Source organism: Halichondria panicea, chromosome 5 (assembly GCF_963675165.1).
Source record: "Halichondria panicea chromosome 5, odHalPani1.1, whole genome shotgun sequence".
Taxonomy (NCBI): Eukaryota; Metazoa; Porifera; class Demospongiae; order Suberitida; family Halichondriidae; genus Halichondria; species Halichondria panicea.
The window spans coordinates 402,952-429,522 of record NC_087381.1 but is presented as its reverse complement, the minus strand read 5'-3'; the positions used below and the strand labels follow the sequence as shown (position 1 = coordinate 429,522).

The 26,571-nt window shown below is 40.5% G+C and overlaps 2 protein-coding genes across 4 annotated transcripts; both read left to right on the top strand.

Moving 5' to 3' along the window:
* Nucleotides 1–6: 6 nt before the first annotated feature.
* On the top strand, nucleotides 7–4,485 carry LOC135336610 (leucine-rich melanocyte differentiation-associated protein-like). Its single transcript, XM_064532475.1, has 4 exons — nucleotides 7–266; nucleotides 965–1,225; nucleotides 1,458–1,599; nucleotides 4,343–4,485. The coding sequence occupies exons 1-4, from the start codon at nucleotides 130–132 to the stop codon at nucleotides 4,394–4,396; spliced, it is 594 nt and encodes a 197-aa protein (XP_064388545.1). The 5' UTR covers nucleotides 7–129; the 3' UTR covers nucleotides 4,397–4,485.
* A 181-nt stretch (nucleotides 4,486–4,666) lies between these two features.
* LOC135336428 (adenomatous polyposis coli protein-like) lies at nucleotides 4,667–26,275 on the top strand. 3 transcript variants are annotated; one of them, XM_064532215.1, is made up of 7 exons: nucleotides 4,667–4,835; nucleotides 5,423–5,697; nucleotides 13,003–13,091; nucleotides 14,391–14,490; nucleotides 14,642–14,824; nucleotides 22,419–22,682; nucleotides 22,951–26,275. In XM_064532215.1, exons 1-7 carry the CDS (start codon nucleotides 4,823–4,825, stop codon nucleotides 25,957–25,959), a joined length of 3,933 nt encoding a protein of 1,310 aa, XP_064388285.1. In that variant the 5' UTR covers nucleotides 4,667–4,822; the 3' UTR covers nucleotides 25,960–26,275. The 3 variants fall into 3 exon arrangements, with proteins under 3 accessions (XP_064388285.1, XP_064388286.1, XP_064388287.1); XM_064532216.1 differs by lacking the exons at nucleotides 4,667–4,835; nucleotides 5,423–5,697; nucleotides 13,003–13,091; nucleotides 14,391–14,490; nucleotides 14,642–14,824 and adding an exon at nucleotides 16,601–17,219; XM_064532217.1 differs by lacking the exons at nucleotides 4,667–4,835; nucleotides 5,423–5,697; nucleotides 13,003–13,091; nucleotides 14,391–14,490; nucleotides 14,642–14,824 and adding an exon at nucleotides 21,384–21,629.
* The last annotated feature ends 296 nt before the right edge of the window (nucleotides 26,276–26,571 follow it).

Here is a 26,571-nt window from a genome sequence, read left to right as displayed (position 1 = left end):
TCCTGCAAGAAGCCAAGAGAAACTGTATGCCATGTGACTGGTTGTTGCTGACTTACGCAATAATTATAGCTAGCTGAAGTTTGAAGAGTTTTATACACAAGCTACTGGTCCCGAGAGTTTAATTTGGAGATGGCTACATCCAGTGCAGGCAATGAACAAGATGTCATGTACAGTTTGGCCTACCGTGGCTTTAAGGAGCTACCCAGAGAGCTTATACCGAGATTATCCGGCGTTACTTATCTTGACCTGAGCAACAATGAACTATCGTATCCTCACTATAATATAATTAATCACTGTTGTATTTAGCTTGTTCAAGCTTGTAGCTCTACAAGGTGGTCTGTGGTTTTACCTTGTAAATGTTTGATAAAGGGTCATCTTGTTAAAAACTAAAAAATAGCAACTGCACATTAAATTTTGTTCTGCAACCTACCAGCACTGCACTACAGTACTAACTGCTTATACCTTTATCCCCTACACTGTATAAATTATGTACAACACATGCATATGTACAACACATGTACAACACATGCAGTTTAATAAGTGCATTCTTTTAAACAATAGTTGGCCTTAACAGCACACCCCACTAGGCTAATAATATTATGGTGATGTATTTGTCATCAATGTTCCGTCTTAAATGGAGTAGGATTGTCACTAGTTGATTAGCTCTACATGGGAACTACATGGGGAACAGTTCGAGGGTTACTATGCCCACGTACAACTCATACTTAGTGTCCCGTTGTCAAGTGTAGTCAAGCCTCGAAGGCAATGTTTGCAAATACGCACTAGTATCTAACTATGAGGTTGTCATTGTATGCACATGTACTCCCCCTAGGGATAACTTGATGTGTACATAACATATGCATTATTGTATACCATGCAGTTAATTAATGCATGGCTGGTAAATAATAACCATATATGGTAAGATTTACCCAATGATTGTGTTTCCTTGACGATATGGTTTCAGAGACCTTCGCTCGCTATTCGAGCTCACTGACCTTTGCACCCTAATACTGGATACAAACCGGATACACTCACACTCTGTATTTCCACCGCTACCAAAACTAAAAATCCTATGGGTCAACAAAAACGAAATAAAAAACCTGTCAATATTCATCGGCAACGTAGCTCAGTGCTGTCCTAACTTATACCAGTTATCCATGATGAATAACGAGGCTGCTCCGAGTTACTTCAATGGAGGCAGTAAAAAAGATTATGAAGATTATAGGTGAGCCTATAATTAACTTTAATTGCGAATGCTAATGGTTCGCAAAAGTAATATCGCAAATACCTTTATACCAGTATACTTGTATGACGTCACGATCCTCTTGCCAGATCGCAAATTATTTTTTGCCAATTTTCTACAGATTTGGCTCATTTGCAAAGGTTTTCACTTACCAAAAAATTGCAGTGTTTTCTAGGCATTTATGATGATTGTACATACGCGCACACGCACACAGACAATATGTTCTCAGTCACCTCCCAAAGTTACGTCACCTTGACGACAGCAAAGTAACCAATCAGGAGAGAGAAGAAGCCGCTAAAGTGTACGGAAGACGGAGATTCAATCAAACACTACGAAGACGTGATTCAACTGTCAAGGTGAGTCATAATTAATGGGCCTTTGGGGTATTGTTAATTATTTTTAATTGATCTAAATATTTAATTGTGGTACAAACAAAATTGTTGAGTTTGTACATAATTATACATACCACATGAAAGAAACTGAATCACTAAAGGAGCTCTTTCAATAATTATGCTCCCTAATATGCTGTTCTCCAATAGAAGCCTGAGGGCTGCTATTGTGGACTAGGTGTGGTGGGTGTACGGTGTGTCATTGTATTACCTGAGGCAGTGTTGTCTAATGATGAAACTACCCTTTTCAATTAAACTCTACATTTTTAGAGAAAACATAATTCAACCACTAGCTACAGTGGGACCACACTATAGGCTCTGTACACTAGCTACAGTGCACACAGTGGGACCACACTATAGGCTCTGTACACTAGCTACAGTGTGCACAGTGGGACCACACTATAGGCTCTGTACACTAGCTACAGTGTGCACAGTGGGACCACACTATAGGCTCTGTACACTAGCTACAGTGCGCACAGTGGGACCACACTATAGGCTCTGTACACTAGCTACAGTGTGCACAGTGGGACCACACTATAGGCTCTGTACACTAGCTACAGTGCACACAGTGGGACCACACTATAGGCTCTGTACACTAGCTACAGTGCACACAGTGGGACCACACTATAAGCTCTGTACACTAGCTATAGTGCGCACAGTGGGACCACACTATAGGCTCTGTACACTAGCTACAGTGCGCACAGTGGGACCACACTATAGGCTCTGTACACTAGTCTACACACTGCAGGTCAATTAGAATGATAGCATTCTGCTTTTTGCTTGTACAATTTTACTTAAGTGAGGTGAAAAGGGCTGTAACATCTCGTGCATCTTGTGCTCAGAATGTTCGGCTATTTTCGATCCTTAACCTCAATCTCGATGCACACACGAATGTTGTGGTAAACTGGAGGTGGTTAGTACCAAAACCACAACCACCACCGACCAGTGTGGGCATATCCCTCTGCTTTCTAAACACACCTGGCTGCATAGACTCGAGCATACGGTACGCCCTAAAGAAACAAAGCCAGCTGTAATTGCCCCACTTGTTGCTTTCTCAAAACAATTTCATTCAAATTAATCTTCCACCAGAAGCACTGCCAAAGAAATGTTAATGCTAATGACAATATTATTATTGATACTATATCCAGCCAATTTCATTGGGTTCCGACAAACATACATGTGATGAGAAGTTGAAATTTCAGTAGCTTGATCCATTTATTAACTCTTTGCAGTAAGTGCACTTGTAGTATCGTATATCTCGGGTTTGTAATGCGAGGTTAATCGATTGTGAATGACACTGTATACAAGCATTGATTGCATTTCTAAGTATTGCGAAAAGAATGGGCTACAAATATTTTGCGAGTGAAAAACCTTTGTGAATGAGTTAACCCTTTACGATCTAACTATTGCGTTCTGGCAAGGATCGTGTGTCAATTACCAGTACTAATTTAGGTTTTGCGATTTTATTGCTGCGAAGTTATCAAAGTTCGCATATGTTTGATGCTCGCAAAACATTCCTAGTGATATATACGGTATGCAGTGCTTAGTAACCTGTTGTATCCGTGCATGTTGTTCGTTTACGCATCGTTGAGTAGGTCCTTTCAGCACAAAAGCATCAGTAGGTGATGTTTTCACAACACTATGCACGGGGTCAACGGGGTCAATGTTGTGTTAACTACTTTCGCAATTGTCCCACACGAGGTATTTTAATAAACTCATCCATCCAAAACCACAAATATAAAGTTTATGGAGCCTTACAGTTAAATTGAATAGTACGCCCACTTTGACATTTTTTTAGCATGATTTGTGTACACTAGCGCGTTTCACAGACGTAGTTATTTTTTGATATTTCGAATAATTACAGTATACAGTGAAAGCCCTCTATAACGGACACCTTTGGGGAAATGTTTTGGCCTTTATACAGAGGTGGCCTTTGTTGAGAGGTTGTTTTGTACACAAACTGTTCATTTGGTACCTGTCCTCTATATCGAAGCTGGCCTTTCTTCAGGGGTGGCCGCTAAGAGTCGGTTCCGCTGTAATAGTCGTTGATTTGCTATAATATGCATCCTTCCTGTTGTCTTGCTGCATGCTGAGTCGGCACATTTTATCTTTACCATAGTCTACTCAAGTGTCACATTTAATTAGACCCATCAGTGGGACCAATGTCATCATCAATCACCCTACCTCTGGGATAAATCCCATAGGAAAAGTTATGCCTGGAGAAATAGTGGGTGTAAATGATATACATAGTAGCCCAGTGCTAATTCAATTGACGAGTTTAATTAAATTACAATTATACATCCCTCAGTGTACACAGTGTGCATATTCCCTACTGTAATTATATGCTAAGTCTAAAGTACTTCCGAAAGTACAGTCACAGATCAATTACTTACCGTACTACTAGAATGTTTTGCGAGCACCAGACATAAGTATTGCGAATTTAATTTGCAAGCGTTGACCATTTCGCAGCAATAAAATCACATGAACTAGCAGTATTACACACTATCCTAGCCATGCAGCGTAGTTAGTAATGAAGCTGCAAAGGGTCTGATTTGGCTCATTTGCAAAGGTTTTTCACTTGCAAGTAATACGATATTGAAACCAAGGATGGTTATACAGTACCCTAGTTCATGCAACATTAATTTTTGTTATAGTAATTCCCACTACATGCCGGTATACATAATTGTACACATTGCATGCATGCACACAGGGACGATCTAGATCTAGCTCTGTACAGACTCTGCCAAGACCAAGACACAGTTAATAGTTACAAAGACAATTAATTTGTATGCAGTTATTTTTGTGACATTTTATGTGTTTGTTTGTTTGTTTGTTTGTTGTGTTTTCTGGCAATGTGTGAATAATAGTCGCGGCGGCAAAACGAGGCTAGCCGTAATAGTATTCATTGTCTGTGCTATTGTTCACGGCGACAATACGAGGTTGATCATAACATGAACAATATTCATAGGGTAGCCCTGCCCACCTTCACAATTCCACCCCCTCGCATTAATTAATTAATTATTGCTGGCTGCTTATCAGTGGCTCAATCAGCAATCATTGCCACAACATTGCTCTAGCTAGCTAACTGTGTTTCATCAAGTTCGTCAACACTACTGACCAGCGAAACAAGAGACTCTCTGCAGCATCAGTATATTGATTTCTAAAGTGCAACAAAGTCAAGGCTTCTATAATGGAAGGATGGAGTAAGCAATAGATTTATAAGTCATGTATTGCAACAAGCCAGTGCTGCTGGCTACAAGCTACTGTAGTTTAGCTCAAGCAAGAGTCTACCATGCTGCAGTATAGTCTTAGATTACTCTATTATATCTTGCAGTGTGCATATCAAGTTCACCAACTAGAGCAATAGCTTAATTTAATAATTTCTAGTCTAGAGCTCAGCTTGCATGTCAGTAGAGCAATAAGTTCCACTGGATGAAAGGAGTACAAGAGACTCTCTCCAGGGTTGTATACAGCTAGCTAGTATGCATGCAGAGTAGGATTGTACCGCTATAGCTAGTTGCACTTGCTAAGGGGAAAGGTAGGGAAGTTTCATTCATTGAATTGAGTACATTTTCCGTTGTAAACATCCTTCATGAGAATTAGCTTCCAACTGTTGGCTAGAAAATGAATAACAATGCCAGAGTCGACATCTATATACGTGCATGTACGTATAGCTAGAATGGAGAATGGACTGAATACAAGTTGTCTCTAAACCTGATGGACACTAAGTACCTATTTATTAGAATTGTTATTTCCAGTTCATTTACTTTTTCTCTCCCTCTTGCTTCAGTACCAGATGGTTACCCTGTGACCCGCTACCATTATCACGAGGACAAAGTCGAGGATCACCAGAGAAAGCAACCTGCGAGTGCGTACTCATCATCTGAGCCCGGCTACTACAGGTCCCGCAGTGCATCCACACCCGCCAAGTACGCTGTGAAAGGGGGCGTGGCTCCAAGAGAGGGAACAGAGGAACAGCGAGGGGATTATATGCAGGACAGTGGTGGCGGATATGCTCCTGATTCAGCAGAATCTACGGATGCTGACAACATTTATGATTCCCAGGTAAGAATCTTCTTGTTCTAAGTATATACACTAATGTAATTGTTTTTCCCTGGGGCGGAATACGTAGCTCAGAGATGTGCCCACACTGTTTGGTAGTGGTTGGTACTCAACCACCTCTAGACAAAATAACCACCTCTTAGGCCTAGTTTACCACATAAAAGAGGCAAGTTTGTGTGATTAAGGCCTTGAAAATAGCCAAACTTTGGGGCATTTCACTGATAGCTACCGCTACGTAGTTGCTATGCTGTAAATAACGTAATGCCTCGGGGTATACAGTAATAAAAGCTGATGCTCTATTAGAGCGTGCTATGTTATTATTATTGTATTTTATCCGAATTATCGGTTGTCTTCCTCTCATGTGGTGACTAGTGCTAATCATAAGTTGATAAGAACAATGTGGGAGGGATATTTTAGGAGTAAATTGCCCTTAACAAAATAACATGCCAAACCACACGACATTTTTTCCCCTAAATATGAACTTCTTTACACTTTGAATTCTGACACGTTTGGTGTAATTGTGTGTACCTGGTTTGTAGTATAAATAAAAGCCGTACAATTACCTCGTCTTTAGGCCTATAATTAGTGATTACATTTCCACTTTGATAATCACATTTTCCCTGCATACCATCTTCAATGATCATAAGATTTGAAATTTAGGTTTCATTGTCGTACGTACGATGTCATCAGCATACACACAGCGCCTGTATATAATTATAGTGAGTGTTTATAGTAGACGGTGTTTGTCCATGTGCAGCACGTTTGGGATTGTATAGTAGACCTTCGGACAATTCTGTTGCCTAGAAGGTTGTCTATAGAAGAGCCCATTTGGCCTGCCACATTATTTAGTAATGCTTTGATGACTTTTATAAGTAGTTCCGGAAGACATAAAGTGATGTACGACTGTGCCAATAATTAGAGCATCATCAGCTACGTATGTATTTTCATTGGACGCTTAATATAATTATATAGTCACAACTCGAGTGTATATATATACACAGTAAGAATGACTAAGACAACAGTGACAACATTTCCCAGGTGGTATAATTAACTTCCAACCATATATCTAGCGTATCTTGTTTCACTTGCTTGAATTACTATAGGTAGTTTGTGTAAAACAATGTTATTTCGTTTGCGTGACCTCCCCATGGAAACCATCACCTACGTGTAGCCTGATACAGCGACCCTACCTTATATGGTAACTAGCCGATAATGACAAGGTACGTGGGTCTGAAGATTGTCCTCTCGTATATTATTCATGACCACACCTCCATGCAACGAGACTCTTTGAATATGCTTTCCACACCTCGTTAGCTTAGTAATTAAATTTACAGTTGGTTCCTGTTTTTGTGCCGGCCGTCTTGGGGATAATTGGAGGGGGGGTGGTGCGTTGGTTTCTTACATCCTTGGAAGCTTGTATGACCTATTAATTAAAACAATCTTCCATGTACTGTACCACTCTAGTCTTCCATGTTGTTACTCTTTTGAAAATGCCATCCTGTGAGTTGAATTTAATAATTATTATAAAGATCGCCACATGTTATTTTGTATGTTAGGCAATTTCGTGGTCTCTTTAGCAGACAAGCCAAAACCAATTTCTGGCTGCTTGAGGTTATACATACAGTGCAATTCATATAAACATTCCATGATGAAATCTGAGAACATTGACACAAGTTCTTCCTGTCCGACTGTCTGCAGTGATACTTGATACTCCATAAGTTCTGGCGGTGATTATTATTATCTGTAACTAATAGTGACCTATATATAGCTAGCTTTTCTGTCAGACTGAGTCTGTGTCTGTGTGTGCATGTGCTATACTTATATAGTCATAACTTCCAGTGTCTCAGTTCCGGAGGTAATTATCGTAAAAGCATTACGTACGTAATAATAATACGTATACATGGCTATAATGTTGGCCTATATGCTCTTTGTGTGCTATATTTACATAGTCTTAACTTCCAGTATCTCAGTTCCGGATAAAATGCATTATAGAATTATGTACATAGCTGTTCTGTCATGTGACTGTTCTGTCATGTGACTGTTCTGTCATGTGACTGTTCTGTCATGTGACCGTTTACGTGCTATATTTACAAAGTTTTAACTTCCAGGGTACAGATTAGCTTTACAAAGTTCACTGTCCGTTATAGAACTAGATAGTGTTGATCTTAAAATTGTCGGAATGGCCTCACAAATAAATAATAATGCTCTGTACAAAATACACACCAACACCTTTTCCCATAATTGTTAAAATTGTTAAATTAGGTTACGTTGGTCCGGTCGTGTATTCGTGTATTGTCTACCAACTAATTAAAATAATGCTTACAAAATAAATACATACATATATAGCTTCTTTCATAATATTTATGTTTAAATCAGATTATATACACGCAAATACATACATTGGTGGCAGTGTATGCATGCAGAATATACATTATAGTATAGATCCACAATGGATGTGGTTTCACGCATAGAGATTGTTTACAACAGCTCTATACATGCGTGGGGACGTAATCTCATTACTACTCGATAATTTGTTCAGTAATGGTGGGTTCTGTTGTACATCACCGACCCACTCTCTCCTACACTGCAGCCATTGTTTCATGCCATTACAAATGTGTACTCTATAATTAAGAGCCCCCAGTCCCACACATACCAACTACCCTTAGCCAAAATTGGAGCTTGAACAATACCACATTATGATTATGAGACAATAAAATCCACTTAAGGGGATTACCATTGTTGACCTTACACATACACCACAAAATTCCAACTGGCCATCAATAATTTATGCTTATTCCTCTAAAGAAAGTTTCCTAAAATGAAACGCGACTGTTTTGTGATACTCTAAGAAGGGGCGAAATCGTCTCTAAAGGGGGTGTGGTGTCGTGGTCTAGTGCATTTTTTCTCGCAATCACTGCGAGAGCATTTGTCTATCAGTCTATTTGAAGCCATCTGTTCCCACGTTGCTAACCAGCTGTGATCTGTTGTCCGAATGCACTTATCAGCTGAGATCTCGATCAAAGCTTTCTGAGAGGAACACTAGCTCCTATTGTATGTCCTAAGGCAATGAATAACAATTGTTCTCATGCTCAAGTGTGCCCTCCGGGGATTTGCTGATCTTAGAGAATGCTTTGAGTTGTCAAGGACACATGCAGTGATTGATCAGATCCCATTCCATGCAGTTAGTGTATTTCAGTAACCCCCTGATTGTCTTACATATTTAAAGTATCTTCATCCATGCATGCAGTAATGCATGTAGTTAGTGTCATATGTACGTAGCTAAAGCTCAGTAGGTATACTTACGCTGCTGCTTTCTGATATAAATACGTAGGCTCTAGCTATCAATATCTTAGTATATTTGCATGTGTATGCAGTAGAGTAGTCTCGCAGACCCAGACCCTGATCATGATAATATATCGGCTGGTCCACGAGACTAGCAGTATAGTTGACAGTACTGCATGTAGAGTTGATATCTGTGTCCTGCACTGTACTACATGTACGTACATTGCTCTGATTAGCCCCTTCTCCAAATTCCATTTTTAGTGGGTATTTTGTTTGTACAGCTAATTTCACGTACGTAGCTGAGCGATTAATCACATTACTGCGTGTGATGTAAACCCGTTGTTGACAAAGAAACCATCATACGTGCATGTTGTTAGCTATAATTTCATTACATTATCTAATATAATGGTTGTAAATATCGTTTTGTCTTGAGTGAATCTAACTAAGCCATTAGCTTGAGTAGGAGATGGTTTTGCTAACTTTTGATCACAAAGGCTGTATTCATGTTATTTGGCTTTCATTACGTCCTAATCACCATTCCCCTCCCACTGCCCGCACCTACCACTCTGTTTACACTGCCTAGCAACTAGACCTGGCAATTAACCAACCGATATGCAGCACTATGCGTACACACAGACAGGTTGCCAGGGCTACACTGCACGCCCACACATACACTTTATTGTATAATGGTGATAATCACTCTAGAGGTGTGACTGTTAATGAAGTGAATACATGATAAATGGTCCAGCTGGGTCTAATTAGGGCATACAATTGACCATCTTCCCTGTTGGAGCCAACAACCGAATTCATGGGTTTTTTAACACAACCCTTTTCAACTCCTTGAAAAAATAAATATTATTGACCTGCAGTGTGTAGCTAGTATAGTGTGGTCCCACTGTGTACACTGTAGCTAGTGTACAGAGCCTATAGTGTGGTCCCACTGTGTACACTGTAGCTAGTGTACAGAGCCTATAGTGTGGTCCCACTGTGTACACTATAGACTAGTGTACAGAGCCTATAGTGTGGTCCCACTGTGTACACTATAGCTAGTGGTTGACTATGTTTTCTCTAATAAGGTTTGCCTTTCAAGTTAGTTAAACAATGCACAATAATCCAGCAAAGAGAGACAAGTAGTGATAGTGCCTAGTAAACAGACCGTGGAATATATATATGGCTACTGTGTCTTAAACTACACAATGGCATGAGCCTTGTAACATCCCACCTCTAAAGTGTAACACAGACACACTTCTTGGCTGTAGGGGAACCATATTCAATGTTGTTGTGGTTGATTGTATTGCATGTTACTCTATTCATACTAATTATTAGCCTGATCAGTTTACACCACCGAATAATTTGTTGTCTGTCTTATACAATGTATATAAGTGATTTGATCATATACATAATGTTTGTTGACTGTATCAACTTACCGGGTATATTCATGTGTTGTCCTCGTGGATGAATAGATTGAACTTTGTACTGTCAGTAATAAGCCGAATATATCCAAATAACCCCCCCACACTATCTCCTATTCTCTTTCTTTCTCAACTCTATCCATATTTCTTCTTCACTATATCGGCTTAATGAGATTGCTATACATGATACGAACATCTCTGGAACATGATTTCGTTAAGTGGTTGCACATTTTTCAATAGTGGTCGCCCACTTATGTGTACGCGTGTTTCTATGTCAACAACAACCGACCACGATGTACAATCATCAATCATCAAGTTTTACCACAATCATACTATTTTTTAATTCTCGTACAGTTAATATTAGAGTCCTTTTCACCTCACTTAATTAAAAGAAAAAAGCAGAAATGCTCTCTAATTGACCTGCAGTGACCTGCAGTGTGTAGACTAGTGTACAGAGCCTATAGTGTGGTCCCACTGTGTACACTGTAGCTAGTGGTTGACTATGTTTTCTAGCTCTATTATTATAAGGTTTGCAAAAAGGGTTGTAAAAAAAACTTTGATGTTATGTAATAGTTAACAAACAGTCTTTACTCTAATACTCGGAAAACTAATTTTATAGTTCAGTCATAATTTTGGCACCAATAATATCCCTCTCTTGTTGTGTGGCCATAGAAAGCTTGTCTGTTGCCTGGATATAATTACTTTAGAGTAGTAGCCTTTGTGTCTGCATGTAGTCTCCAAGTTCGTAGATTGTACATTAGATAATTGCATTTACAGAGCACGCTCGAGTGGATGTGTGTGAGGGGGATTTAGTCGTCTCCTATGTAGGTGTGGGAATTATGTTATTTGATATCCCTTCGTTTGGTCTATGAAACCTCCTGACTTCACTAGACAAAATAACCTTACAGTCTGCATGAGTAGCTATAGTAATGTGCTCAAAACTTTCTCCCTTTATAGTATAATCTATGAAACACCTGACTTCCCTAGACTAATAACCTTATAGAGTCTGCATGAGTAGGTCTAGCTATATAGCGATGTACTCAAACTTGTTCCCTTTATGGTATATATATATAAAACCACCTGACTTCATCAGTCTGATGACATGTGGTATATGGCTAGGCCTAAAAGTGTTTTTTATAGAGCTGGTACCAACCACCACCGACCGACCAGTGTGGACACATCATGTTTACTGTTTATAAATACGCTTGTGTACGCTCGAGTGATGTGATGAAAATTAGAGTGATTGGATTATGGCCGCCATGTTTTGGGTGCAAATGATAAAATGAATTATCTTGTTTGGAGATTGTTTATATTTTGCAAAGGTGCAAAATGAGCACAAACAATGTAAATGGATTAGACACTTCCAAATTCGTGTAGAAAGAAGCCCGAATGCAATGGCTGTCTAGACCTTGTGTGTGTGTGTGTGTGTGTGTGTGTGTGTGTGTGTGTGTGTGTGCGTGTGCGTGTGCGTGTGCGTGTGCGTGTGCGTGTGCGTGTGCGTGTGCGTGTGCGTGTGCGTGAGCGTGAGCGTGAGTGTGAGTGTGTGTGTGTGTGCGTGTGTCATTTGTCATTCTGTCCAAGCCATAAATTAAGGCATCAACTGTTATTTGACTGCATGCACAGCTACAGCTACAGTGTGCACGTTTGTGAGGTCATAGATGATAATGAGATTCATATAAGCCTTAATGATATTCATGGTGTTGTTGCCACGGCTTAAGGAGGTGAGATGTCGCAAGAGTACTTGCACTCTCTCAGAGGTGATTGAGTGGGAGGGCTGTACCAATTGTTGCCATCTGAAAGAACTCCTTCTAAGCTTTCAAAATTGCCAATTCATTTAAACGGCCATAACTTCAGTTCTGGTGACCCAATTTTCAATGATTTTGTAGTTTTTAAAGCTTAATCTTTCAGTTGGTATGTCAAATCAAATATCATTTTTGACAAATTACCATGGGCCCATGATCATTTGCCGAAAATGGGAAATTTGGTCATGTTGCAAACTTGAGAATTAAGCATCCCATTTTAAAGAGCTCCTTTTAAGCTTTCAGAAAATCAGTTGAAATTGCAACACAAGTTATGGCCGTTCAAAGATGCTACACTAGACACAGTCCCCTGCAATTACTAACCACTCGTGAGCTGGCATGATACCGTGTTATTGGTGCTTACACTTGAACATCTGTTTCCGTAGTAAACCAATGCCATTAATTAGGCTGTTTATTTTACGCTAATTGGATGTGAGTGTTGTGACATCTACTGTGATACATTCGTCCGTCTGTTCGTCCGTCTGTCTGTCTGTTCGTTGTCCAATCAATTAGTCTGTTGTTTGTTCAGGAGCACATGTGAGACATGATGTCGCTGTGATGTCATATCGTACTATTAATTAATCTAATTATTTGCTTGTAGCAATTGTGCAGAAAAATAATAATTTATTGCGTAACTTGAACTTGTAATGTAAGTACGTACGTACGGATATAAATTGAGAAATTTAAGGCTTCTTTAATTTCTCTAATACTTTTGTCCACTAGCTTAAATTACATTACTTTGTGTGTAGCAATATCCCTGCGATGTTTACATTCCACCCACACACACACACACACCACACACACACATCACACAGACACATACGCGGTACAAGAAACGTGAGCCGCACTCCCGAAGGCCGCCCACCTCCACACAGGCACAGATTGCTCAACTGGAACAAGAAAGGTACGCACATGTGACATGTGATGACCGAGCTAGTAGTATATACAATTGCAAGTATGGGAAAATCTCTATTTGTAAGGAAAATGTGATTTTGCACGAATCAACAATTTATTAATGAAATTCTCTACTCTAGAAATTGTATTTTCATATGAAATATTTATTGTAGTAACTAGCGTACATTCTTTGCTCTGGTAATTAATTGCATATGTGCGTGCATTCTTTATTTCGTACTTTGCATTGTTTCGGAAGTTATTTTAGCGTACGAGTGTGTTCCATTACACGTTAGACTTTGTGGCTGGGTTTGTTATTTTTCAGGTTGTGTTCAAATGTCTTAATAGCGTATTAATACGATTGTTCTTCGTTTAGTGATCTCATTTAAGGGATATAATTATAAACGTGATCAATTCAAAAGTCGTTCATCCCTCTGTAACCATGGAAATGGGATATAACAAGTTGACGCATAGACACAGCTTAACTATTACATATTATGTTAGTCAACAATTAGTGTGAAAAAGAATTATGTATATAGCCCATAATAATTTCAAAGCTACTATTAGAGAGGACTTAACACAGCTGTGGCTAGACCATTCAAAGTGCTAATTGAAGACAGTGAATGAATATCGGAGTCTTAATTACAAACATAGAACAGGCAGCTGCATAAGAGTACATTGCCTCAGGGAAATTAAATTCCATCGGGCGATCATACGAATAAACTTCTGTCTAGTTAAAGTGTTTTTATAAAGTGGGTCCAATAAAGTCTACTTAAACTTAGCTTCTAATTGTTTTTATTCTGTTTTGAAGTCTATGAAACTAACAGCTGGCATTGAACCTCTTAAGACAAACTATTACATAATGTATATGCTGATTGATTTCATGTACGATGAAATTCTGTCTTAATGAGATCTAGCATATCGTGTATCATTTCTAGCGACCAATCAAAGCTGTGACTGCCTTTCACGTAAATTCTACACCACTATATAGTGCAGTGCGTGGGCGAGCTGTGAGTGGTGTGATAGTTGCATACGCTTGTGGTGGTACGGCGGTATTTTATATAAATGATATTCAAAAATTCTGCCCGTGGTAAAAGCATTCGTACGTGGTGTCACAGATTAAGAGTATCGTTAGTTGTAGTATTATTTTTAGCGCCTAAAAGTCTCAAATCTGCTCAATTGATAATTGTGTTTTTAAGAATGATTGGCAACTGTGTTGAAACTACTAGTATGCGGTACACACCACACCTAACTACCACCACCCTACCCATCTCACACCTCACACACCCTCACACCCCACCCACACACACAGGACTTCACTCATCCAAGAGCTCAATCATGCGAGTCGTCTGAAAGAAGAATTCAACATGCAAAACTCACTTCTTCTCCAGAAAAATCCCACGTCTGTCGAGGTATGTATATACCCTCACACACACACACACACACACACGCACACACACACACACACACACACACACACACACACACACACACACACACACACACATGCACATGCACACTCCACACACACACACCCTCACACCCCCCCACACACACACACAGTATGCCGAGATAAAGCGTACCATTCAGCGTATCATAGAGGACATGTACTCGACCCTCGGCACACCTGCGGACTACGCCCTACGAGAGCAGGAGTGGCGTCACAGGCTACTGGAGATTGAGCATCGTCTAGGCTCCTTCCAACAGTCTCGTTTCCAACCCGTTAGCTCCCCCGAGAGCAGTCAGGTGCGTCAATCAGTCGATGTTGTTAGGGGGAAGGAGTTTCTTGTATATGTCTGTAACACTGCATCTAAGTGTGTGTGTGTGTGTGTGTGTTGTCTGTTATGACATATCTAAGTGCATGCGCGCGTGTAATGTCTGTATAACGATGCATGTAGGGGGGGGGGTTGCTTAGGGGGGGTAATATTGTCTGCGCATGTATATAGATGATTTATGTCTAGAACTTCTCTAATTGGGTGGCTTTGATCGTGCATGATGTGACTGTCATTATATTGTATAATTATAGACATGCACCGTCTATGAATACATTCATATGTATGCATATTAAATTCCATCGATCAATCGCTCAATGGCTATTTATAAATAATTAGCATTGAGTCTCTTCTATATATAGAGCGTTTTAGATCCTAAAGCGATATGCCGTCTAGACACAGCTTATCTGATATGGGTCACTTACCGTACCGAACTATGCTGGGCCAAACCTTATACAGACAGGGAAGTTCTATTGATACGTCTTTTGAGCCAAAAGTGAACTCATTATCCATTGAATAAGATGAGAGGCTGTAGCCCTACCGGATAATTAGAGATGGTGACTTCTTATAATTATAATGACAGCAGAAAAATGCGTTTGTACTGCTCCTTGAGTTTGTGCGTGTAATAATTATTGTCTGCGTTTTTATGCTGACGTAATTTGTACCATTGTAGATGCATGTATGTGCGCTTAGTTGGCTACCACACTGGTTGGGTTACTGTATGTTTCCATGCAGTAATTGGGCATGTGCGCTTAGTTGGCTACCACACTGGTTGGGTTATACTGTGTGTTTCCATGCAGTAATTGCCCTAGGGCGGGCGGACGTGCGTGCGTACATTCGTGTATGCATCAAAGCTAACTGAGAATCCACCTATGGCCTCTGTTGTTTGTTTACGTCTGCTGATTATTTTTACCGGTTGTGTGTGCATTGCTTGTAACCACGGTTCCTTGTGAGGTCCACTCCCTTGTATTTCAACACGATAATTAATTGTATATTGAGAAAATATTTGCGTAAGCTGAACAAGTTTTGTCCTGTACTTCTGATACGTACGTGCCAGACTTCAATGGAGAGCGCATGTATGTAGGCACAACTTTCCTAAAAAACCACTTTTTATTTTCCTCCTAGCTTGATTACCTACCAGGAAATGTAGTCAAGATATTGCTAATATTGTATTACATTGCTAAAAAGCTACAAATGCTTTGCCAATTCCTAAACAAATACTAAATAATTTTGACACGATATGCGCTCGTAGATACTAATATTAATGAAGATTGCTAAAAAGCTGCCAATGTCTCTGCCAACCCTGATGATTACAACCTAGCAACTGGTTGTCTAAAATTAATTAATTGCTACATGTACATCCTGTAAAATGCAGCATTAAGTCTGACGTAATTATGACATCAGTTTGTTTCTATATGTAACTAAATTACTTGTTACCTTGTTTGTTGCAATTGTCCAACCCACCCGGTCGTTTCTATAGCAATGTAGCGTTATTTATATGTGATTTTAATTGCGGTCATGCAATATTTCGATTTTGCATTCTTAAAGATGATCTGACTGACTGTAATGGTAAATTTGGTGTAATAGTCAACGCACTTGTGTAAAATGACGTATAGCCTCAAGTCATAAAGCTATTGAATCTGTGAATTTTAATTGCGGTCATGCAATATAATGCAGTATTTCGATTTTGCATTCTTAAAGATGATCTAACTGTCCTTTAATTATGGTGATAATGTTGATAATAAATCAACGCACTTGTAAAATGACGTATAGCTTCAAGTCATAAAGCTATTGAATCGTTCAATCGTAGAGTTTGTTTTATCGTAGAGTTTGTATAGAACTCTTAATCGGCGGAATGTGTTGTGTGTTAGCTCCAGGGGCATTGTTGTTTATCTGACTCGCCCCAAGGGAGAACATTTTACAAAGCTTACATTTTGGGTTGATAGCCCTGCCACAAATATGCAATGAATTCTATTATCATCTGCCCCAAAGGCACACATGCATGTACAAATCATGTACAACTTGTTTATTGTCGTGTAATACCCATGTTAGTTGTACATGTCCATATAAAATAACTCTCTTGGCTCGAGTAAAATACCATCACTTTTATAAATGAGCTAATCCTGGCTTCACATCAGTTTCTATAAAAGCGCGATAAAACACAGAGCTATTCAAAAAAATCATCAGTTTGTGGTTAATGACTATAGCTTCTAGCTTGACACTAATTAGCTTGTAAAGCAAGTTCTTGAGTATATCTATATCTGTAAGTGTCTATGCAAGAGCCAAGAAGCGACCAATCAGTGATGGCCACCGTCTGTGACACAACCTATATATACGGTGACCACCTCTGCTCCAGTCCGAGACTATGGGTACGTTCTCTCGCCGCTTAATAAGAGAAAAATATTAGAATAACTGTGTGAGTAGTGCGTTCTCTCGCTGCAAAGAGAAAATGTTTAGTACGTAGATGGCATGGCCTATAAATCAACTAATTGATCGGTATATATAGTTTATTTGAAACGATCTGTTTCGAACTATTTTCCGTGCTTCACTAGGTCCAAACAGGATGCTGTTGTTTCAGATAATTAATTTTAATTTATTCTCTTAAACGATTCGTAGCAATTAGAGTATTAATTATAGCGGAGTTATTTTCTCGAGGCACTAAACATTTCGCGGATTTTATTTTCGAAGATAGATGTTGTTCAAATGACCATACCCCTGTATATATACAGTGGAGGTATTTTTTGAGGCACTACATTTTTGAGGTTCGAGGCGAATCCGTGGTATTTGAATATTTGATTAATACGTAAGCTCATACATACACAGATATGTCTCTATGTAAAATTATATATAATTATTCTGGCACTGTAGTATTTAGCGTAACTATGTCCACTATCTAATGGTTCGTGAAGAGAGACATGTTTGAACTGAGCATGTTCAAAGTGATTCAAAAAGCTACTATTTAATTACTCGTTCATGTGCTTGATCAACTGTGCATTTTACGTGCGTACCTGTCTACATAATATGCATACATGCATAGATTGAAATGACTTAGGAGTCTGACAATGCATAGTAAATTATACGTTAAACATTTCGTATCAAAGGGCCTTGTATTTATCATGTAGTGTTTACAAGATGACGACAAGGTAACTGGGGCATACAAGGTTACGTACAAGTGTTCACAACATTTACGTTACGTGCACCATCACTTATAATTATGATAGCTAGTCAAACCTATACGGCTGTATAAGAAACTGTGTGTAAGAAACGGGTTTTCATTTTGTTTTTCTTTTGAGAATTGGTTGACAAATTTCTAAGATACCTGCATAAATTATGGGTAATGGGTTTTATATAGTACACAACATGTGTTCTGTTTCCCTTGGCAATTGATGGCACCTCTCGACCGAAATGGTCATAGCTGTTAGTCGCTATGGCATAACTTGTACTCTGCCACTTAATCTTTAATTGCATATATCTAATAAAGAGTAATTTACCTCGATATATTTGGCAATTGGTAATTTAAATATGCATTCAACTTAACTCAGTTAGTAATTATTCTTGCGTACCGAATAATTGTCTGGCCAAAAATAATAATAAACGTACAACCGTGTCATGTGTAACATGCAGCTGTATCGTGTTTCATCGTAAGCGTGACAACATAAGTGTATAAGTTATCCATACCCCTTCATCATACATTAGACTGTAACACTAGAGCACACGGACGAACTCTATCTCTGGGTTTATCTGTATAATATAGATCATCCAATATTATTATACACATGATCATTATCACATGAGTATTATCCAAATTTGCTTTGTACTCAGTAAACCAAGAGTGGTAAAATTAATGGATTTTAGCGTGTAAACTTCTCTGCATGTTTGGATTTTGACATGGGTGGTCAAATTCCTTTTTATGAACCATAATTTTGATTTTGAACTGGCTTGTGTGTTCACTTACTGTTTTTCCCAAGTGAGCTATTGCTCCAATACCTTATCCAGTCTTCCCCTTACCGTTAATGATGCACCCGTTATGCCTCGTTAGGTTTTACTTAACCCTCGTGTGACTATATAATTCATAATATGGCATCGTGCACGTACATTATTAATAGTTGTTCAGCTAGAGTATGTATAGTATTTTGTAATTCCATCTGATTTTAATGGTGTCTCTTTAGGGAGGTCAATGGTGTGAGCATTGTAGGGCAGTAACTAAAATGAGAGGTGGTTCTTTCTTGTTATTTGTGTGGTCAATCTCTCCTACTGTTTACCTGGTATACCTATTAACTTCTGCTGTTCACCTAATTAAGTTAACAAGTGCTTACAAACAATACCTGCTATATCAACAAGTAATTAGTGATTTCTGGACTCCTAAGCTAATCCATCCCAGAAATTAAAGCCGCCCCCTAATTTGCCAGAGTGGTGATTTGCACTACATCCCAAAGTTTCATTGAACAATAACTGCTACCCTTTTAATCCGCAATGAACAGAGAATTAGTTGCCAAGGACAATGAAATGCATTAGTCACGGTGTTTTGAACGCTTTTACTGCAATTTCCCTTTGATTAATTAGATTCCCATGTTTGTAGTCGGGTGCCCACTGTGCATGTGAAACTTGATCAGTAATCTGTACATGGATACAAATTCATTGCGTACAGTGCTAGTCAACGTGGCTAAAGTGTTTGTGCAAATGTGGGGGCGGGGGGCCTAATCTAATGGACACAGCTGCCCACATACGCAGCCGTATATACACATCGTAGTTTTATTCCTGCTGGTTTATTCTTACTACTATTATATCTAAGTGTACTTACTTTCTGGCAATAGCTATATTATAATTATAGCAGTTGCTTGCAATATAGCAATTAAGTCATAACCTACCTATAGCTAGCATTATATAAATACACACACATGCCTATATAAAAGGCATGCTTCGTCAAGTATTCGATAATTCCCTGATCCCATATCCTTTGTTAATGTTGCATCATGACAATTATTGTGATTCGCACTTAAAATATTCATAGTGTCAGTTGTGCCTTGTACTCGTCAATTAATATTATGACTAATAGCTAAACAATGTTTGCTTGTTGGTTGCACGTGCTATTTCTCAGTGGATTGTATTTCGTCACTAGCTACTTTGTGGCAGCTGGCGAAAAAATGCGTAGAAATTATCGATGAAACTATAATATCTTTGATCTTTGAAATACTTGCACAGGAGTGTTATAAGATTATCATGCATGGCCTGCCCTCCCCCTTAGACATAGTACGTACTCAGCATACCATTGCGTCATTCAGCTATTTCAGTGTGTATATATATATACTTGTATCATGTACCACCGTTTTGTTCAAGGCTCTTAAGCACTTCAAGATTTAATTGAATACAAGCACATACGTACATATAGCTGTCAGTATATACGTAGGAGTTTCAGTAGCATGCAGGGATCGAATTTATGGCTTATACATAATTATACGTACATTAACTTGACAATGTGTAAGATATCGATCATCTGTTGATATGAAAACTGTACAATTATAGCCATTCAATATACGTAGGGAGGGGATGGCTCTTGTAACAAAATAATACCAAAACAATGGAACTGCTCTCTCTTTGTTAATACATATACGTTTCGTGTAATTAATGCTATTCTTGCGATGTTGCTATGGTAAATATGAATTAGATGACCGTTTATAATGCACATACAAAAGCTCTTGTATAGCAAGTTTTGGCATCAGCTTATACAACCTTTTCACCTCACTTTAACTACAAAGAAAAAGCAGAAATGCTACTCTAATTGACCTGCAGTGTGTAGACTAGTGTACAGCCTATAGCGTGGTCCCGCTGTGTGCACTGTAGCTAGTGTACAGAGCCTATAGTGTGGTCCCACTGTGTACACTGTAGCTAGTGCATGTACAGAGCCTATAGTGTGGTCCCACTGTGCACACTGTAGCTAGTGCATGTACAGAGCCTATAGTGTGGTCCCACTGTGTACACTGTAGCTAGTGTACAGAGCCTATAGTGTGGTCCCACTGTGCACACTGTAGCTAGTGTACAGAGCCTATAGTGTGGTCCCACTGTGTACACTGTAGCTAGTGTATAGAGCCTATAGTGTGGTCCCACTGTGCACACTGTAGCTAGTGTACAGAGCCTATAGTGTGGTCCCACTGTGTACACTGTAGCTGGTGTACAGAGCCTATAGTGTGGTCCCACTGTGTACACTGTAGCTAGTGTATAGAACCTATAGTGTGGTCCCACTGTGTGCACTGTATATAGATATAGTGCTAGACTAATGTTGTCTCTAATAAAAGGTTTACATTTCAGAGTCAAGTTGCATGAAGTGAAAAAGTTTTGGGTGACAATTTGCATGCATAATAGTAGCTTTAAACAGTCATGCAAACTGATCATATCCAGTACACACAAGCTGTGTGGGTACTAGAGCTATCAGGTTACTGGACACAAGCATACTCTCTCCACACTCGTAGGATTGGTCTCAAATAACGTGTGGGCGTCAGGATTTGCATAGTTGCGGTGCATATATGGGCCTATCGTTACTGTAGTCGGTAGTCTATATAGATCGAGTGTCGTGCCCATTAGAGCATCAGTTAAAAGTGTCAAAAAAGTAAAGACTACCATTATTTCATCTCTGCATTAATTATTACAAGTGTAGCTAGCTGCAAGCTAGTAGTGATATAGGATTTAAAGATACAGCAACAAAACTTGCAAGTATTATGGATCAGTTTGACCCGGATTGGCAGGACTTTCTGTGGTGTATTGACACCAATCACAAGCATCCAGTATGTTAGAGCCATAGCTCACCAACATGTATGCCGCATGCATGCATACATGCACAGTATAGCTATGTGAATATGTATGTTTTAGTTCATACGTACAATGATCGTTGTATTAATAGTGCCAGCTATGTGCAGCCTAAGTATATATTCACAATTCCATGCTGTGCCGGTACAATATGCTGTAGGCATGATCATGTACCTGCCCCTCTATGTATAGGAGCTCATGCGTAACTGTTGACAATGTTCATAGTAGCTGTTGCATGCCATTTTGACCGCACTAAGCAAATTCCGTTTTGCGTGGAGTGTGTAAGCTATAAAGCACCTCATTTAGCTGCTTAATGGTTCACATGACAACTAGTGCATGCATCCCTCAGTACACATGCTGCATCAATTGTAACAACACGCGATGTAGTTAACGGATACTTGCGATTGGTTAATGGTCATAATGGTTTGTTGCCATAGCTTGCTACGCCGTATGCACTTATTAATTGAGGTCTAATTACTTTGTAAACACTCAACTTGACAGTTGTGCAATTGTCCGTCTGGCTAAGAGGGTTTAAGGAAATCTGAGATCATAATTCAACCTCTACCAGCTCATTGATGGCATAGTGGATGTCTAGACACCTTTTTAATGATCTTGCACATAAACAAGACCTTTACGTGTTACGTTACTAGTTCGCAAGCAATGATGTGTAGTGAATGATGATTTCATAATTATCGATACAGTATTTCAACATAGTTATACGTATAGTATCTGCACATAATTATATTATTCGTTCATTCTCTTTATAGGTGTCAGGTCGTGATGGTTCTCACTGGAGTAGCCCTCCTCTGTCGTACACCTCCTCCGTGGATGGGTACAACGACTCACTCCCACCACATCCTCACAGCATCACAGACTCGCTCCCTCCACACCATCACAGTCTACACCTCCGCCCACCACACACGAGTGAGGACAGCGGCTTCATTGACAAGGACAGTGACGTAACAGGCTCCTCCCACACGCCTCACAAGAGGGCACACCTCCCCACCGAGGGACACTTCCGCGAGAAACAGGTATGTCTCATACTTTATCAATAATCTGTACTAAAGTTCCCATCAATAAAAAATGTATTAATCGCATGTGCCGCCGATAACTTTACTTTAGTGCTGTAGCTCATGAATGTACTTTTAGTGTTCTGTGCCTATAAATAATTTATGCGTATATAGATTATCCGAAACCTAGTGCTGCGTCTATATATAGTTATATACGTATGTATATGTAAAATAATATGCGGTTGTATAAATGATCCCACTCCCCCTAACGATCTCCTCTCCCTCACAGATGCCTGAAATGCCTCACTTCTTGAGAAACCCTCTGAACCGTTCAGCCTCAAACGACGGAGATTTAGCTCCCGAACGAAACGAGATGACGGAAGCTCTCGCTCAAGTCGGTCGTACTGGCCCCTCCCACCGTCGCCGTGCTACCATGAGTGGGCATATCCCTCTAGCATCACTTAGTCAAGATCACTACAGCGACCACCACTACAACTCGGGCCGTCAGTACGGTTATCAGTCACCGAGCCAGCTCTCACTATCACAGTCCTCCCACGTCCCTCGTTACTATGAGGACCCGTACTACCATAACCGCAAGAGGGGATCACCTGCTTCGAGCAGCGACACGAGTAGCATAACCTCCGATGTCCGCCACAGACTGGCATCGGGACCTGGTAGCATGGTCTCGTTCCAAGGCTCTGTTCTATCAACCTCGACCAACTCCTCCCTGAACTCGTCCCGTTCCGGATCAAAGGGGGTGCTCCCTCGGCCAAGCCTGTCCAATTCCAGTTCCTTCAATACCAAACCCACTTTCTACACTTCCATACCGGAGTACCCGCCTCGCCATGCAAAGAGCGAGATTGGATCGTTTACACACTACAACTCCCGCGGAGGGCATCCCAGAGAGTTCGATTCCGATCATGAAGAAGAGACGGTTTCCATGCCAGTGCTACCGACCTCCTCGAAGAGTGCATCTATCGTTCCTGCCAGAGTGGCCCCACCTCCTCCAGGTCACCGTGGCAACGGCAGCGAGAATCAGCGGCCAAGTGAAGTACACAGACGCAAGAAAAGGACGGACCACCCTAAAATTCCCGAAGAGACGAGCCGAGATTCGTTACAGATTAAAATCGAAATGGTTCTGTCGGTTTTGTCCGTCGTCAACTCGAGCAGCAAGGAGCAAAATGATGCTGATGCCGTGAAATTCCTTCTCGCATTGTCACGTACTCCCGATACGTGTGCAGTCATGCGGCAACCTGGCTGCATGAACATGCTCATTCAGATACTTCACAACATTCGCCACAAAGGTGAAAGGTCACATCGTGAGGTTCGTGCACGTGCGGCCGAGACCCTTCGAAACATCATCCAATCAACTGGCGACACACGTCAAGGGAAACACGAACTTTGTGTACTGGGGGTCCTGGAGAAAATCCGTTCTCATTGCGACACACTGTTCGAGTTTATTGCTTCCCACGAGGGCAGCCGCAGAATCGACCCGTCCACTCTTGAGAAGATCCAAGTCGATTGTCGCGAGCTACTGCAGCCAATCAGAAAGCTGTACAAGTATTCGAGCGACAAAGAGAAGTACAGACCAGCCATACTGAATATTGGTGGGCTACAAGCAACAGCCGAGGTACTGATTGTCAATTTCCGACTCATTGCTTTTCAAGACCCGTATCTCAGACAGGAAGAGAAACCAGTTTGCCATTCATCGAAAATCATCACGGTGATTATCTCAACCTTAATCAACCTGACGTACGGAGATGTACACAACAAATCAGAGCTTTGCAAAGTTCCCGATTTTCTCAAGTCTCTCGTCTTTCACATAAGGCAGCAAAACGAGAGCATAATTGCAAGCTCGGCTCAAGTGCTCAGAAATCTATCGTGGAGGGCTACACCCGATATCAAAGAAGCACTGCACAAGTCCGAGACGGCAATGGCGCTCACATCAGCTGTCAAGTACATCTCCGACGAGCCCACCATCCAGTACACGACCTCTGCCCTCTGGAATCTCTCCGCCCATTCCCTTGAGAGTCGGCGAAGGATTTGCTCCACTCCACACGGTATCTACCACCTTGTCGAGCTTCTCTCGTACAACAGCCCCTCGGGCACTTCTGCTGTCATCGAAAACGTCGGTGGTATTTTGAAGAACCTCTCTGTGGTGATCATGCAAGAGGAGAAGTTTCGACGAAAGTTCCGTGAGGCCGGTGGATTTGCGAAACTTGCCCAACATCTTAAATCCAAAAACAAGACCGTTCTTGCCAATGCTACGGGCACTCTGTGGAATCTGTCCGCACGTTGTCGTGAAGACCAGAGGTTGCTATGGACACTCGGATGTGTGCCACTTTTGGACGTCCACGCCACTTCAGAATATCGCAACATTGGTGAGAATGCACGTGGGGCACTGAGAAACCTCCTCGCTTTTGGCCAACAGAATGGCTACTCTAGCAAGTCAGATGTGGACGGATACAACTTGAAAACGCAGCAAGGTCTATCGAAATCTCTATGCTATGCGGCTAACTACACTTTCGGGCAGCCCTCCTCGGCTCAACAAAAGCACAGCAGTGAGTCTCTACACAGCCGAAGCAGCCAACTTCTTCCCAGTCGATCCAAAAGCAACGGATCAACTTTCTCCCTCACACAACCTATCAGAGTTGAACAGCGTCGCTATGACCACCAGTACCCACCAGACGCTGAACTAGAGTATCCCGTTGTTGCCGCCTCGAAAAGCAAAAACAAACTGAAACTTTCACGAATCCAATCTGCCCCCCAGGCATCCATCACCAACGAGGATGAGGATACAGATGAGTGGACTAGCTACATGCCTTATCCGGATCGCAGTGAGAGAGTTCACTCTAAGCCCTATGCCGACGAACCACCTCGCCACAAAAAGAAGCAATCAAAGTCGTCCCGAAGCAGCGGAGGCCACCCCCCTTATTCTTTATCTCAGACCCTCTCCACCAACTCTGATTTGCAAGTGAGCATGAGCTTATCGCCTAGCCAACTATCAAACGATGCTATCTCCGGGCTAACTGCCCTAGAGGCTGGTTTCGACCCAAACACTCCTGAGAGAACTCACGAGGTGTACGCTGAACTGGACCCGTTGGACCTCGAAGACGAAGCTGACGATATCGATCGGCCAATCAGACGCGAGGAACACTCGTCAGCCGCAGATCTATACCCATCACCTCGAACGCCACGGCAACACGATCTCCAGGGGTCAGGAAAGGTCGGGGGAACAGGGAAATTGGCGCTGGATGGTTCGGTAATTCGGGTGATTGAGCACGGAGAAAAACGCTGAACACAAAAGAGTGAACTGTTTTATAAACTGTGCCATTAATGATTGTTTCTAAGCAACATAATTACTTTCTTTGTCAGTTGCATGTTACAGTACACCTGTGTGTGCTTATTATTATTAATTTGTCTCAGAGTTTTATTTCATTTCATCCGATAAGTGACTGTACTATTATAGAGCATGTATGTATGTGTTTTTTATTTTATTGCAAGTGCTATTCTTCATAGGAGCAATAATTTGTGCAACAATTAGTCTCGTCAGACTATGCAACAATGTGTATGTGAAAGTATGATGATTGTATAAAAAGTTGTTATTATTGAGATTTATAATTATAATTATAAGCTAGCAGTGTTATCGATTAAACGCCGGGCATGTACACATGCCTCGATTATAAGCACCAGTTAAAATGTTGACCTTGATTAGGCCCTGGGATCTCACTTTATAAGGAATAAACATCTTGGTATTAATTTTAATACTATTTCATCCATGCATCAACATGTCATTAACTTTGTACTCACCACACCTTAACATAACATGCTAATAATTATAATTAAAATCTTGGAATTACGATGTTCAATAACTTGTTATTGCCAAAGCTACGTACGTTATTATTATACT